Below are 12,214 nucleotides of genomic sequence, written 5' to 3'. Positions count from 1 at the left end.
CTTATGGCACGCCCCTGAGTGACATTATGGGCACTTTCACGAAAGTTTCCTATTGAAAGGAAAATTCATTGGTGTGACTGGTTTTTAGGGCTATGTGGAATTGTTTTTATTTATAAGAACAAACTTTTTTTGCCATTTCTCAACGTTTTGTCTCTTTTGCTGCCGCCCTGATGTTTTAGCAAAAAACTATAAAATGTTTAGTTTTTTTCTAGGTAACTGAGCAAGAAATAACTGAAGAACGTTTATTGTAACTTAAATGTACAAGATCAAAACTAAAGCTAAAAGACTTAAAACCAGTCAAATGCAGCGTCCTAAAAGTTACTTTCCTTTCAATAAATAAAGCTATTTATATGAAAAATCCATCAGGTCTCTGATTAACTTTTATAAATTACTCAAATTTGAATATAAAATACATTTTGTTTTGAGACATCACATCTAATCAATAATCAAAACTAACAGAGATATCATATTGTCGATCATTCCTATCTTTTTTGCGTCTTGCAACCGAAGATTCTTAGGCGTAGCTACAATTATACCTAATAATAAATTAGGAAAATACATTCTCTCTGTTTTCCCTAGAATCCTCTAGAAATTACCTAAATAGATCAGTCATCTTTGTGCCCTAAAATACCTACACAAATATACATTAATAACTGTACAATTCTGCCTCATTTTGCACCGAAAGACTATTTTTTTACAGTTGCTCAAAGATTCAAACATTAACGCCCCTGGACCCTTCACAAGCCCCCCCTTCCTGCAAAACCCTCCCCTCCTGCTTCTCCGACCCGCTATGCCACCCAGAATCCATAGTACCATCACTATGACACCCTTGCCCTTGCACCTCCTCCTCACCATTGGCTTCCCCATAAAGCAGCCCTGCTGGGTTTCCCCCAAGGTTCTGTATAAGCGCACTAATATTAGACCCGATATTCTTCCTGTTAGTTTGGTTTAGATTCAGAGTTTTAGGGGGCACCCCTCTGGGGCAGCCTTTGAAGTAGCTTTGGTCGTAGCTGACCCCTGAGATTGTGTTGGTCAAGTTGCTGCTTTCGGGGATCACCTCGTATTGAGCATCAGGGGCCAGGAATTGAGCACTTGGGAAGGGTCTATGAGGGATTTGCTCGTCTTGAAAGTATGCATTGCTGCAACATTCCTCTGTTGGGGAGATTGCGTCGTCTGTAGTTTCAGTCATGGGGGTCTGAAGGCTGCTACAAAGGCTGTTTTGGGATAAATCCTTCGGTAACAACTGCAGGCATTGGTCAGTGGTGAACTCCCCAATCTCATCATTGCCAGGCAGAGGGAAAGGCAATCTGCTTCTAGTGGACATCTGCCTATTGGCCATTCTCTGAGCCAAATAGTCCTCTTCATCCTCCTTCTGAAGCTCCTCCCCTTCCTCCTTATTAACTTCCACCACAGGCTTCTGCAAAGACATCAGTCTTCCATTTTGATTACCCTCCAAAGCCTCGTCGTACAACGAGGAATCATGTCCATCATTCCTCACGGAGATGTTGCAGCAGCTACTCACATCCGCAAAGTACACCTCAGACTCTGCACTTTCCGGTTTCTGAGGACTGTTTTCCTGCTTCTGGAAAGCTGCATTTTCCACTCCCTGCAATCTTGGAAGAAACCTGCATTGTTCCGCAGGAGCTTTAATGTTGGGTTCCTGCACTTGAGGCTCATGGTAGTCGTTTTCTATGGGAGTTTCTTCCTGTTGCTGCTGCTGCGCAAACACACTCTGGACGTTTGTTCTGTGATTAATTTGCTGCGCAGCTGCAGATTTAACTGAAGCCATGTTGTCAGAGCTGCGTTTTTTGGCTTTTCTTGAAGGTAAGGTGTGATTGGTGTGATTGGTGCAACTGGAGGTATCCGTGCTTTCGCTGTTTTCGTTATTTGGGTGGTGGATTTCAGGCTCTGTGGTATTCTCATAGTTGTCCTTAGGTCTCATGGTGTTCCTACGGGAGTTCCTGAAGGTTTCATTCATCTGGCAGTGGGACTCGTGGCCGTGAGGGTGATGATGAATGTGGTGGTATCTATGAAAGATTACCATTAGAAGGCTTTTCTCTAGTTAAAGAGTTATGAATACCTTGATGGGGATTGATGCAAATACCTCCTAGCAGGAGAATTAGGGTCAGAATAAGGGGGAGGTGGCCCCCAGACGTATACTCCCCCAATTGGGGGTCTGCTGCTATCTAACATACTATAAGACCCAGAGTTTTGGTCGCTTTGCATAGCCTCGGCTGAGCGATTACTGAACCCGTACTGACTGTCAGCACTACTGATTGCTGCTGTCTGATAGGTCAAAGAATTTTCCCTAAAAGGGTTTTAAAACCCCATTAACACCATTTTCATACTATTCATTATCCCTATAACAAACCTTTGGGGTTGCTCAGAAGCATTCCTAGCCCAAGGCAACCTCCTCCAGCTCCAACCCCTACTCGCATTGGGATTAACAGGAGGAGAATCTTCAGGATTGGGGGAATAGAAATTCCCCACCCTCCCTGGGGTCCAGAACCTTTCAGTGGGATCCCAAGGGTAAACCTGAGGTCCTATTGAGGCTGAAGAATACCTACATTCCTCACAGCAACTGCAGTATGTGGTAGATGGTACCGGAGGGCCTCGCATCGACCCTTGAGTGCTTGCAGGAGCTGGTTGCTGCTGGTAGAAACTCCTGCAGCGCAGCTCAAGTTGCTCCCAATACATTTTCTTCTTCTCGTGACTAAATGATATGCTTTAGAGCCAATTTGAACTTGAACGTATCAGACAAACCTGAGTAATTGATACACTAACATACAGGAAAAGATGCAGACTAAAATTCCGCTCACGGAGAGTCCAAACATAGCTCTAAGGCAGGAATAAAGGGCTCCATGGATGACTTCACAGTCAGGGGTGGAGTCGAAGACATACCTCATTCCTGGAATGAGTGAGAATAAGATGAAGGAGTTAAAGGTTCTTTGAGGTACCATCATCACTGCTGGACTGCGCTTCTAATAGGACAGAGTAGCAGGTACAGGTTCTGGTTTTTTGGGTGTAAACACACTCCCTCAAGGTCTGAAGACGGTTCATGTGGATCACCGTTGTGGTGATAGTGACTAGGACGCAGGTTAAGGCACAAACCAGGCAACAGAGGCCGCAGACTTTGATCTGCAATACGTTCTTTGGTGATGTTTCCATTAATGTTTGGACAAACTCAAAAATAACTTAAAACAAAAAGAGTGCATTAGCAGGTCTAAGGAGAACTTTAAAATCTAGGAAGAACCAAAGAGGGACAAAAAAAACTGCTTACCAAATAACTATAGCGGTTCTTTCTTCTGGCCAAACTCATCACGCAAAGACCAGTAAGAATAAGCTGTAATTTTTTTGTAATTTAGTTTTTTTAAGCGAGTTTTTGAGTTTTTTTACCATGGTAGCTGGGACGAATGTAGGGATGGTTTCGAAGTACCCTAAAGTGGAGGTGTAAGTCCTGAGGAGAAAGTATACTGCCAAGAAAAGGGCACCCAGGATAGTAGCCAGGCCTCCGCATGCACAGCACCAGAAGACGTACTTTCGGACGCCCCCTGAGGGAGGGGGAGCTGAAAAAATGTTTTTTTTTTAAGTTTTCTTAATATTCTTGAATTTTTTGGATTGTTTAAAAATTCGTTTTTGAATTTCATGCACATTTTATACTTGTCCCCCGTACGTTCCTGGCTTCCCGCCATCGTTACTAAGAATTTGAAATAATCGAAAGCCTCCTTCATTTTGTCTTGATTTTGCAGTTCTTAATTTTTCTAATAGTAATCTCGTTTCCAACTTTTCGCAATTTAACCTCGTACGCCATTGCTTGCCAACCCTCAATCAACGAAGTGTATTCTCTTAAATTATTTAGTTCACCTCACTGAAACTTTTCCTGTTTTACGTGACTTGTCCCTGTATTTGTTTACTCTAATTAACATCCATAAACGTACAAATACAAACCATTTTAGTCATGGATTTTCTCTAGGCAAAAATACCCGAATACTCCGACACTGATTTAATCAACTAATTAGAAAACAAGGCTCCTTAAGTACCTGTATGTGGTAAATGTGACGCGCAATGAGGCGGCATCATAGCAGGTGGGATGTGGTACTGCACCACCTGCATAACCGGGTACCCGTGCATTTTCACTGACACCACTGTTTTTTCCGTTTATTGTCACACTATTATAGCCACTATTAGCGCCTAATATCTAACGGAAATTAATGGAAAAACCGAAACTTTCCATTTCAATCGATTCTTGGACTAATAACAACACTATCTATAACGAAAACACTGAGGTTGACACCCTCCGCCTTCTCCTCCACCGCGCCATGGAGATTATGGATTGGCATGGACATGGAAAATCCATGGAAAAACATGGAAAGAGTGGACGGGACTGAAGAAAAAACGAGCGCGCAAAGTGCTTTTCCTGATGCTGCGAGTGTGATGTCTGAATTTTGATTGTTCGAGGGGAGGAGGCGCCTACAGAGGCGGATCTAGCTGAGGGACGATTATCCGATTCAGCAATTTTCCAAGTGAAAAAACAGCTTAATCCGGTCCCTATATTAGGGCCAGTATCTATAGCGACGCAGGACAACTTTTCATTCTAGTAGTCAATATTTTCGCCCCCCCGTCTCTTTCAGCCTGCAAACGACCCTTATAACCTCCATATATTTTGTGCATGCGCTAGAAAGGGAGAGATATAGGTTTTAAGCTACGCTCAATGTGCATAAGGGCTAAGGAATTTGCAAATCTCCCCCTGCGGGGGGGAGGTAAGCGGGGATTTGTTTCTTTAGTCCAGGCAAAAACGATTGTAGTTGTCCCCAATAAGGGCTTTAAGTTAACAATACATGGCAGCGTTGAATCCTTAACAGCCCCTAAGGGATCTGATGTTAGTTACCACAGGACACAAATAGGTTTAACTGTAGCCCTGACTAAAACTCATAATGTAGTTACTTATGAAAGTGATTTTATCTACTTCTCGCATGTGATCAGGCTGAAATATACTCTTTTTAGATAGTTTTGCAATACTTGAGGGCGTGTTTAAACCGAAATATCGTTTAAATTCTAATTTAATTAAGACTGTTTCCCATTGCGTGTTGTCACCTCATTAAACAGCTTATCGTCTCTGTTTAGAGCGGAAATGGATAAAGTTGAAGTAATTAATATTAAAATTAATGGAATTTCCTTTTACTAATTACCATGATAAAATAATTTTGCAAAGATTAGATGATGCATTGCACGAGAAGCCTCAGAGGCGTTAAGTACTTTTTTTTTTTAATTTCTTTGATACATGAGCAGGCTCGTATTTGCCTTCATCGTTAGAGTATTCTTTATTTAGTAGGGATTTTTTGACGTATCGATGTTGGGAATTCAAAAATGTAAAATATGACCGTTTAAATATTCAGAATTAAAAATATTTTATTCAAAAAAAGATTGTAGAGATGAGGTAGTGTATCGATTTTTGCAGATGTCAATTAAAAATGTTTTTCTCCACAAAACCGGGGCTATAAATATAACAATACATAGTTGGAGATGCTGCCCTGTGCCAATTGATAACTTTTAGTAGGAATTAGCTTTCCCATCACTTCTTGCGAAGGTCAATAGAGCAAATCCTCTTAAAAAATCTATTTTTATTTTTTCTCTTTTTAAGTAAACAATATAACTCTTCTTGCACAGATCGATAAAGCATCTTCAATACGCTGTTTTCGGTTCTTCACATGTGCACGTTGCACGCAGAAAATGTGCCCCATAAACACATTTTCTATGTTTCTCAATAAATAGGGCCCACTTAGATATATCGATACTTCGATTTAAAAAACTTCAAAACTAGACAGCTTTAGTTTTGAAAATACGTTACTTCTGCTGAAGCTGAGCTATTCAGGCGATTTTTTCGCACATCGATAGCTGATATGTTGCCAAACATACAATCCGACTCGACAAATATTAATGAGCCACAACTAATAAATCAACTTTTCACATTTGTTCAAATTACTACTTAAAAAGCCTTCATATTCTATGATTGTAGTAACCAATCAAAATCTTCAAATAATTACAAATATCCGAACAAGGTTCCCAAGAATAATCTTTTTATGCTATAAACAGGCGAAGAGCCGTGAAGAACTAACGGAAGATGTTCTTCGTTTCGGCTCATTAAGACTTAAATTTAAAATCCACGTCCTCATACCAATCATTAGCCTTCTCAGTAAAGCTATTTGTTGACTTTAAATGGATGTACATGGGTGGTATCAAGCATTTCGTACCATTACCTAGTGATACCTCTGTAAAGTTCCTATGAAGAAAACACGTTGTTCGGCTCGTCCCTCATGTTTTTTACCACGTTAGTAAATAATAAAAAAAACTTACTAGCCCTGCTTCTATATCTGGAACCCAAACTCCCTACGCCCTCATACCGAGGCCTAGGGGGTGGTCTAGGCGGCAATGCTGGGGGTAAGGGAGACACCTCAATTCGGTCTTCCTCAAGCTTTCGCGCCTGCGCGTTCTGCTCCAAATTCGCCCTGTCGCCACTCTCATTATCAACCTGTAAAGGCAACCATTAAACCTCTCCAGGAACCACTAGGGCGTCATAAATACTTTGAGATGACAGCTACAGCTTCCACACATCTTGTTGGTACCAGTTTCAGTCTTTGGAGGCGCAGCCACGTGATGATGGTTCAGGTGCACGTGAGAGGGCTGCAAGTGGGGATGACTCAAACCCCCCACATGGTGAGGGAGGTGGTGGGGGGAGGATTTGGCCAGACAGGGTGGGTAGATGTGGTCAGTCTTTGGGGTTTCAGATCGCTCAGTTGCGCACTGAGAAAACGAGATTGTAGAAAAAAAATCGTAAGAATTTTTTTGAAGCAAATGCCAGCGAAGGTTTGAGAAATATTTGAAAAAATATTGAAAAGGTACTTGATGAAATACAACTCACCTCCCTGCAGCATGTACAATGAGTGTGAGTGAGAAGTCCATGGTCGCTAGCCTCGCTTGATTGGTAGTGGTGTTCCATGATGGTTCCGCCGGGTTCCTGGGGGTGTGACGTCATGCCTGATGGACACTGTGAGCACTACATTATATCTGAAAGGGAAATTAGCAAGTGTGAACGTTTCGCGCAAAAAACGGGTTGCACCTAACCGAGCTTGAAATACGTCCGGTCTGAGCGCGGAATCAAGGCCGGGTACCAACAGTTCGACCCATGGATTGGCCCCATCATCGGCCTCTTTAGCTCAGTGGTAGAGCACTGGTCTCGTAAACCAGGGGTCGTGAGTTCAATCCTCACAGGAGGCAATTGGTTTTTTATTAACACAAAAATGAAAAAAATACTTCATGTACTCCCATTATGGAGGTACCACGGAAGCTTTTGGTAGGGTGGTAAAAGAACTTTCCATGTTTTCTGTTGTGATTTGGAAAAAATTCGGTTAGTTGGGAGCACCTTAAGGACTGCATGGAACTTTTATGAGGGAGGTACCATATAACCCTTTCTATTTTACAATTTTTTTCTCATTCATAGTTCATTAGCACCAATGTTGCATTTTAAACCTTTCCTGTGCCATTCAGCCACATCCTGCAATACATAAGATGTGCATTTATTAAGGCTCTTTCATTGCAGTAAACTTTGCTAAAGCGATCCGTGAGAACGTCCTTCGTTAATCTGTTTTAATCGCACAGAATACTCACAGTTCACAGGAATTTTGAACGTCACGAAATAAAAGAAACACGAACAAAACATGACGGAACAAACGGCGTGAAAATGGTTCTTTATTGACAAAAGAGCACCCATTATTTGCGCACCGTACAAGGCTACCTGCTCGGAAATTCCTTTGAGTTTTGGTGGCAAATTGCGGGTTCAGTGTGCCCTGCGGGGTGAAATACACATAGTAATAATGCATGGCTTTGTGTAATGGAGCTTTGGGTTCCTCAGGCAAAACATGCATGGGCGAATTTTGTGAAAAAAAAATCTGAAATTTCTGTATTTGCCCTTTATGTGGGAATTGAGAAAATCATCTTTGACTGGTGATTTATTCAAGGTTCAGGTCTATAGAAATGCAAATGTAAAGTAAATAATCTTTAGTGGTAGCGCCCCCGTTTGAACGCTTTGGAGGTGCTTCCATATATGAAATTTGTCTTCCTAAATGTGTAAGTTGCTATTGGAAGTAACACCCCATTGGCTTTAGCAGTATTCAGTGCCTTTGATTAAATATTAAATAAATTTTAATATTTCATTAAAAACACCTATAATAATTTCAATGGTACTACTTATGTGCTACCTCAAAACCAATTTTTTACCCTACAATTTGCACAACATAAACTGGTTTCCAGATTCTTTTCTACATAAAAACAAAATCTATTTTCATGTTACATATACATATTGAAAACTGCACGTTTACGAAGTACTAAACGGTACCACCGCTTCTAAAACCGTCAAGTTTACAGCTAATCTGAAAAGGGAACAAAATAATCGTTTGATTCTTTTCGCTATATACGCACAGGCAAAACAGATGCCGATGACATGAGTACTACTCACATGGGTACCACTTATAACTGTTCCAACGAAAATAATTAAGAACACATAAATAATTAGAACCATAATTTATTGGCGCTACTAATCAGCATGTTTGATTAGAATTTGTGTGGCAGCAGTAACTCGATGTGGTACCAACACATATAAATTACAATTGGGTGTCATAAAGGCAGTGTTGAAATTACTAAAAACTACTAACTAAAAAAAACTTGTACAGAACTAATGCCTGGTGTAATTGTTCCTTTATTTGACCTTGTTACTCAAGCCGGTTCGGTACCACATTACACTGTGGGTGGGTGAATGAATTTTCAGGTCTTGTTCTTGCGTAATGGGTTCGGATTTGGGTGGTACTAAACGTGGTTTTACGTAAACTTTAAGGAGATAGCATGCATCTACAAATTTTGTTTGATGTTTAAACTTGATGATTTCAAATGATTGATTGAGGATAGCGGTACCACTGACTTGGTTCTATCGAAATATTGAAAACAGCTAGATATTGGGGATAATAACTTCTAGCATAAAGTCAGAGGGGTTCGGTTTAGACTATCACTCGATTAGCACGGAGGCATAAATAGATTGGGAAGAATTTTTAGAAAATTTCCTCATTGAGCGGGCCTCTCTACGCCAATGATCTTAGAGGTGGTGATAGGCCTAAATATTGTTTTTTTTTAAATTAATTAACTTGGCTTCAAATCAGAGGTGGAGATTTAAATACGTTTAAAAAAATCAAATTATATCTGTATATGCCAATGGCTTCAAATCCTGCTAGATTTAATCCTAAATTGAAAATAGTGGCGTGCATAACCAAAGTTATCTAATTATTGTAAAAAATCCACTTGTATATACATATAAAAAGAATTTTACAGCAATGACAATTAATGCACAATAAGACATGCTTTGGTTACATACCTGGTACCATCCTGAGTAGTACCAGATGGTCAAATTACACTCATTATTTCCACGCATATCATTTCACCAAATGACACGAAAACCGCAATTAGGAACCACCGCAAACTTATTTCAACCCGTCGTTTCTTTTAATACCTTCGTGGTACCAGCTTTAAATCAGGATGATGGAGATTGTTCAACTATTGTCTAATCCTTTCTCCTTGTTGTTCGATTATTTATGGGTTTCAGCCTCTTGTAATCTGATGGTTCTTAGGCTGGATTTCGCAATAAGATTTGTAGTTTTTGAAATGCCAAAGGAGGTACTTATTGGTACCACGAGTTATTCAAAACATACCTTAAAGATCTTCACTAAGTCTGTAGATAATATTCCTCTAACGAAAGCAGTTCTGACGCACTTAGCACTGGTAAAACCGTAAAAATTCCTCACTAAGAACCTTTTTCGGGCCCTTAATCGGGCGCAACAGGTAGCTGGTGGTACCGGGCGTACCGCTCGACGAACTGTTAACTTTTACACACACCGAGAAGAGATGTCAGCGTCCGAAATGGACCATCGAAGAGAGCGCCGTCTTTGTCTGACTTTCTTTCGTCGATCGGTAGGTTCGTTGGTACTGCCCGCGGTGCCGGTACCGGCCGGAGGAACCTTGATGGAGTGGAATGCCACCCCTCTACTTCGGACACGGTCGTTTCGCTTTACCATGGCACTTTGCTTTTGGGACAAGACCGTCTGCATATGGCCTGCATTAATTTCAGCTAAAGCTTTGATACTATTTAAAGTTATGGTACCAATTTGAAATGAATCAAGCCCACAAACACTTAGTTTCTATATTAAAAGGGTTGGGGTAATAATCACGTGGTAACTAGAGAAGAGCTGCTGCTTACTAGAACCTCAACACATCATGCGGATTATCCGAATCAAGCAATTGATACTTGAGGAGTTTGTTTGTAGGTACCCGTCGAAGACTGGCGGTTATGCAGTGGTTCTATTGGAATATGCAACTTGCCTTGCAAGAAATAAACACCGAAATTCCACAAGACTTTTTGAGAGCTAAAGCCCTTTTGCTGCGCCTCTGTCTATGTGCGTGATTTCATTCCTGGAACCAGAATTCGTACCAGACTTTAACCGCTTTTTCTCTTGCATTAGATGGCATAGCTTTAATTTGTTTTATTGTCACATACAACAAGTACCAACTGCAATAGTAACCATCACCCTCGGACTTCATAGAGAAGTTTTCTGAGGTCCTCTAAGTGCTTCTCTTCCAATAAATCTTTTCATCAACAGCCATACCTGTTATCGAATTAATTTGTCAGCGCACTAGAGCCTTACTTCTAGAAGGGATGAAGCTTTCTAGAAAGGATGGATAAACGAAAAGGAAGATGATGAGATAAAACTAAGTTCCAACCCCACAGAGTATAACCGCGGTCTCGATTATCTCTTTCCAGTTACTTAATTTTAATCTTGTGAATGTTTTTAGATGTTAACGGAGGGTACCTCTAAGGTTATTAAATTCCGCGAAAGCCTGGCAGAAGTTGGCCTTATGAAAGACCTTTTTCTCTTCTTTGGAAAGACATCTCCAACCTCTTCCCAAAATTTTCATAGAGGGGTTGAATCTCGGGAATTGTCTGCTTCCAGCAAGTAGGCATCATAGAAGGGATAGAAAAGGGGTCATCAACTAGATCAATACATCCATTAATTCCTGGTGAATGCAGGATACGGTAAAACAAGGCTGTAGTTTTCCACAACTTGAAACTTGCTTTACTATTTTCACCAAAATCTCAAGAAGCTTAACCACAATACGGTATCCTCTTATCTCGACATTAGGTAAACGTGTACATCTTCAACTGAATTAAATTTGATACAAATGAACTCACGTCATTCACGTAACACTTAATTTTCAGTTATTTTAATAAAAAGGTATTAACAAATCCAACACAAGTAATATCATAAGTTTTAAGTTTTAAATGTCAACCTTAAATAAAGTTTTAGGACCCCACTGATTTTCAAAGAGCGCTCATAGAGCGCGACCGTCAGTTTCTGTTTGGTACTAATTATTATCCAAAAATAAATTTAATTTACCTGAAATAAAAATAATTAAGACTGGTTCAGAGTTAATATTAAAAGTTCAACAAAATTTCTTTCGCCCGAATGCCAAGAAACATTATTAAAATATGGACTTTACTTTCAAACCAATTTTTGTATGAATAAAATGAACATGTCTCATTACATTAAAAACCTTCAGTTTTTAACCCAGAACAGTTAGGCTATGTAATACTGATATAAAATCCATCATAGAATATCTATTTTGTTTTAAATTTGAGAAATAAAAGATATGGTATGTTACAACCTAATAGAAAATTAGTTATACTACATGAAAAGACCTATATTAATACCTTACATCTTGATAAAAGAAATAGTACTGTAGATAAGAAATGACAAAGTTACGAGTTGTTGAAAATGAATGTTAATTAAATACCGCAAATATTTTCTTCGCCATAATATCAAGAAACGGTTTAAGGTGATATCAATTTAAGAATATAATATTAAAATAGCATTTGATTATAAATTTCTTTATAATACCACAGGAAAAATTCAATTTTAACCTACAAAAATCAATCCATATCAGGTAACATTTAAAGATATATTTTTGATAAACAGATTTATTTCGCCTTTCAAAATTTTTAGGACAACCTTATAAAACGTTTATAGAATCAAGCGAAAAACTCGTATAATTCTCGATAAATAAAAAATACTTTCCTAGAGAAACAAACAAAACAGTTGTTACAGTGGGTTGAAAATTG

General features: G+C 39.6%; 2 protein-coding genes and 1 non-coding gene across 6 annotated transcripts in view; 1 reads left to right on the top strand and 2 right to left on the bottom strand.

Moving 5' to 3' along the window:
- Window positions 1-12,214, bottom strand: part of RpS12 (ribosomal protein S12) — a 274,064-nt gene that overhangs the window by 248,391 nt on the left and 13,459 nt on the right. The gene's annotated exons all lie outside the window — the stretch shown is intronic.
- LOC136411090 (uncharacterized) lies at window positions 229-10,139 on the bottom strand. Of its 4 annotated transcripts, none has more exons than XM_066393500.1 (11): window positions 9,753-10,139; window positions 6,920-7,065; window positions 6,583-6,801; window positions 6,355-6,529; window positions 3,397-3,566; window positions 3,281-3,343; window positions 2,958-3,150; window positions 2,764-2,908; window positions 2,372-2,713; window positions 2,081-2,308; window positions 229-2,027 (listed from the first exon to the last, which is right to left on the bottom strand). In XM_066393500.1, the coding sequence occupies exons 2-11, from the start codon at window positions 7,031-7,033 to the stop codon at window positions 713-715; spliced, it is 2,964 nt and encodes a 987-aa protein (XP_066249597.1). In that variant the 5' UTR covers window positions 7,034-7,065; window positions 9,753-10,139; the 3' UTR covers window positions 229-712. The 4 variants fall into 4 exon arrangements, with proteins under 4 accessions (XP_066249597.1, XP_066249599.1, XP_066249598.1 ...); XM_066393502.1 differs by having other exon boundaries at window positions 2,958-3,138; window positions 9,753-10,137; XM_066393501.1 differs by lacking the exon at window positions 9,753-10,139 and adding an exon at window positions 7,123-7,296.
- On the top strand, window positions 7,204-7,275 carry TRNAT-CGU (transfer RNA threonine (anticodon CGU)). Its single transcript has one exon. It is a non-coding gene; the product is annotated as a tRNA-Thr (tRNA).

Source organism: Euwallacea similis, chromosome 9, assembly GCF_039881205.1.
Source record: "Euwallacea similis isolate ESF13 chromosome 9, ESF131.1, whole genome shotgun sequence".
Lineage (NCBI taxonomy): Eukaryota > Metazoa > Arthropoda > Insecta > Coleoptera > Curculionidae > Euwallacea > Euwallacea similis.
The sequence above is the reverse complement of the archived record's forward strand: the minus strand, read 5'-3'. Positions and strand labels throughout refer to the sequence as shown.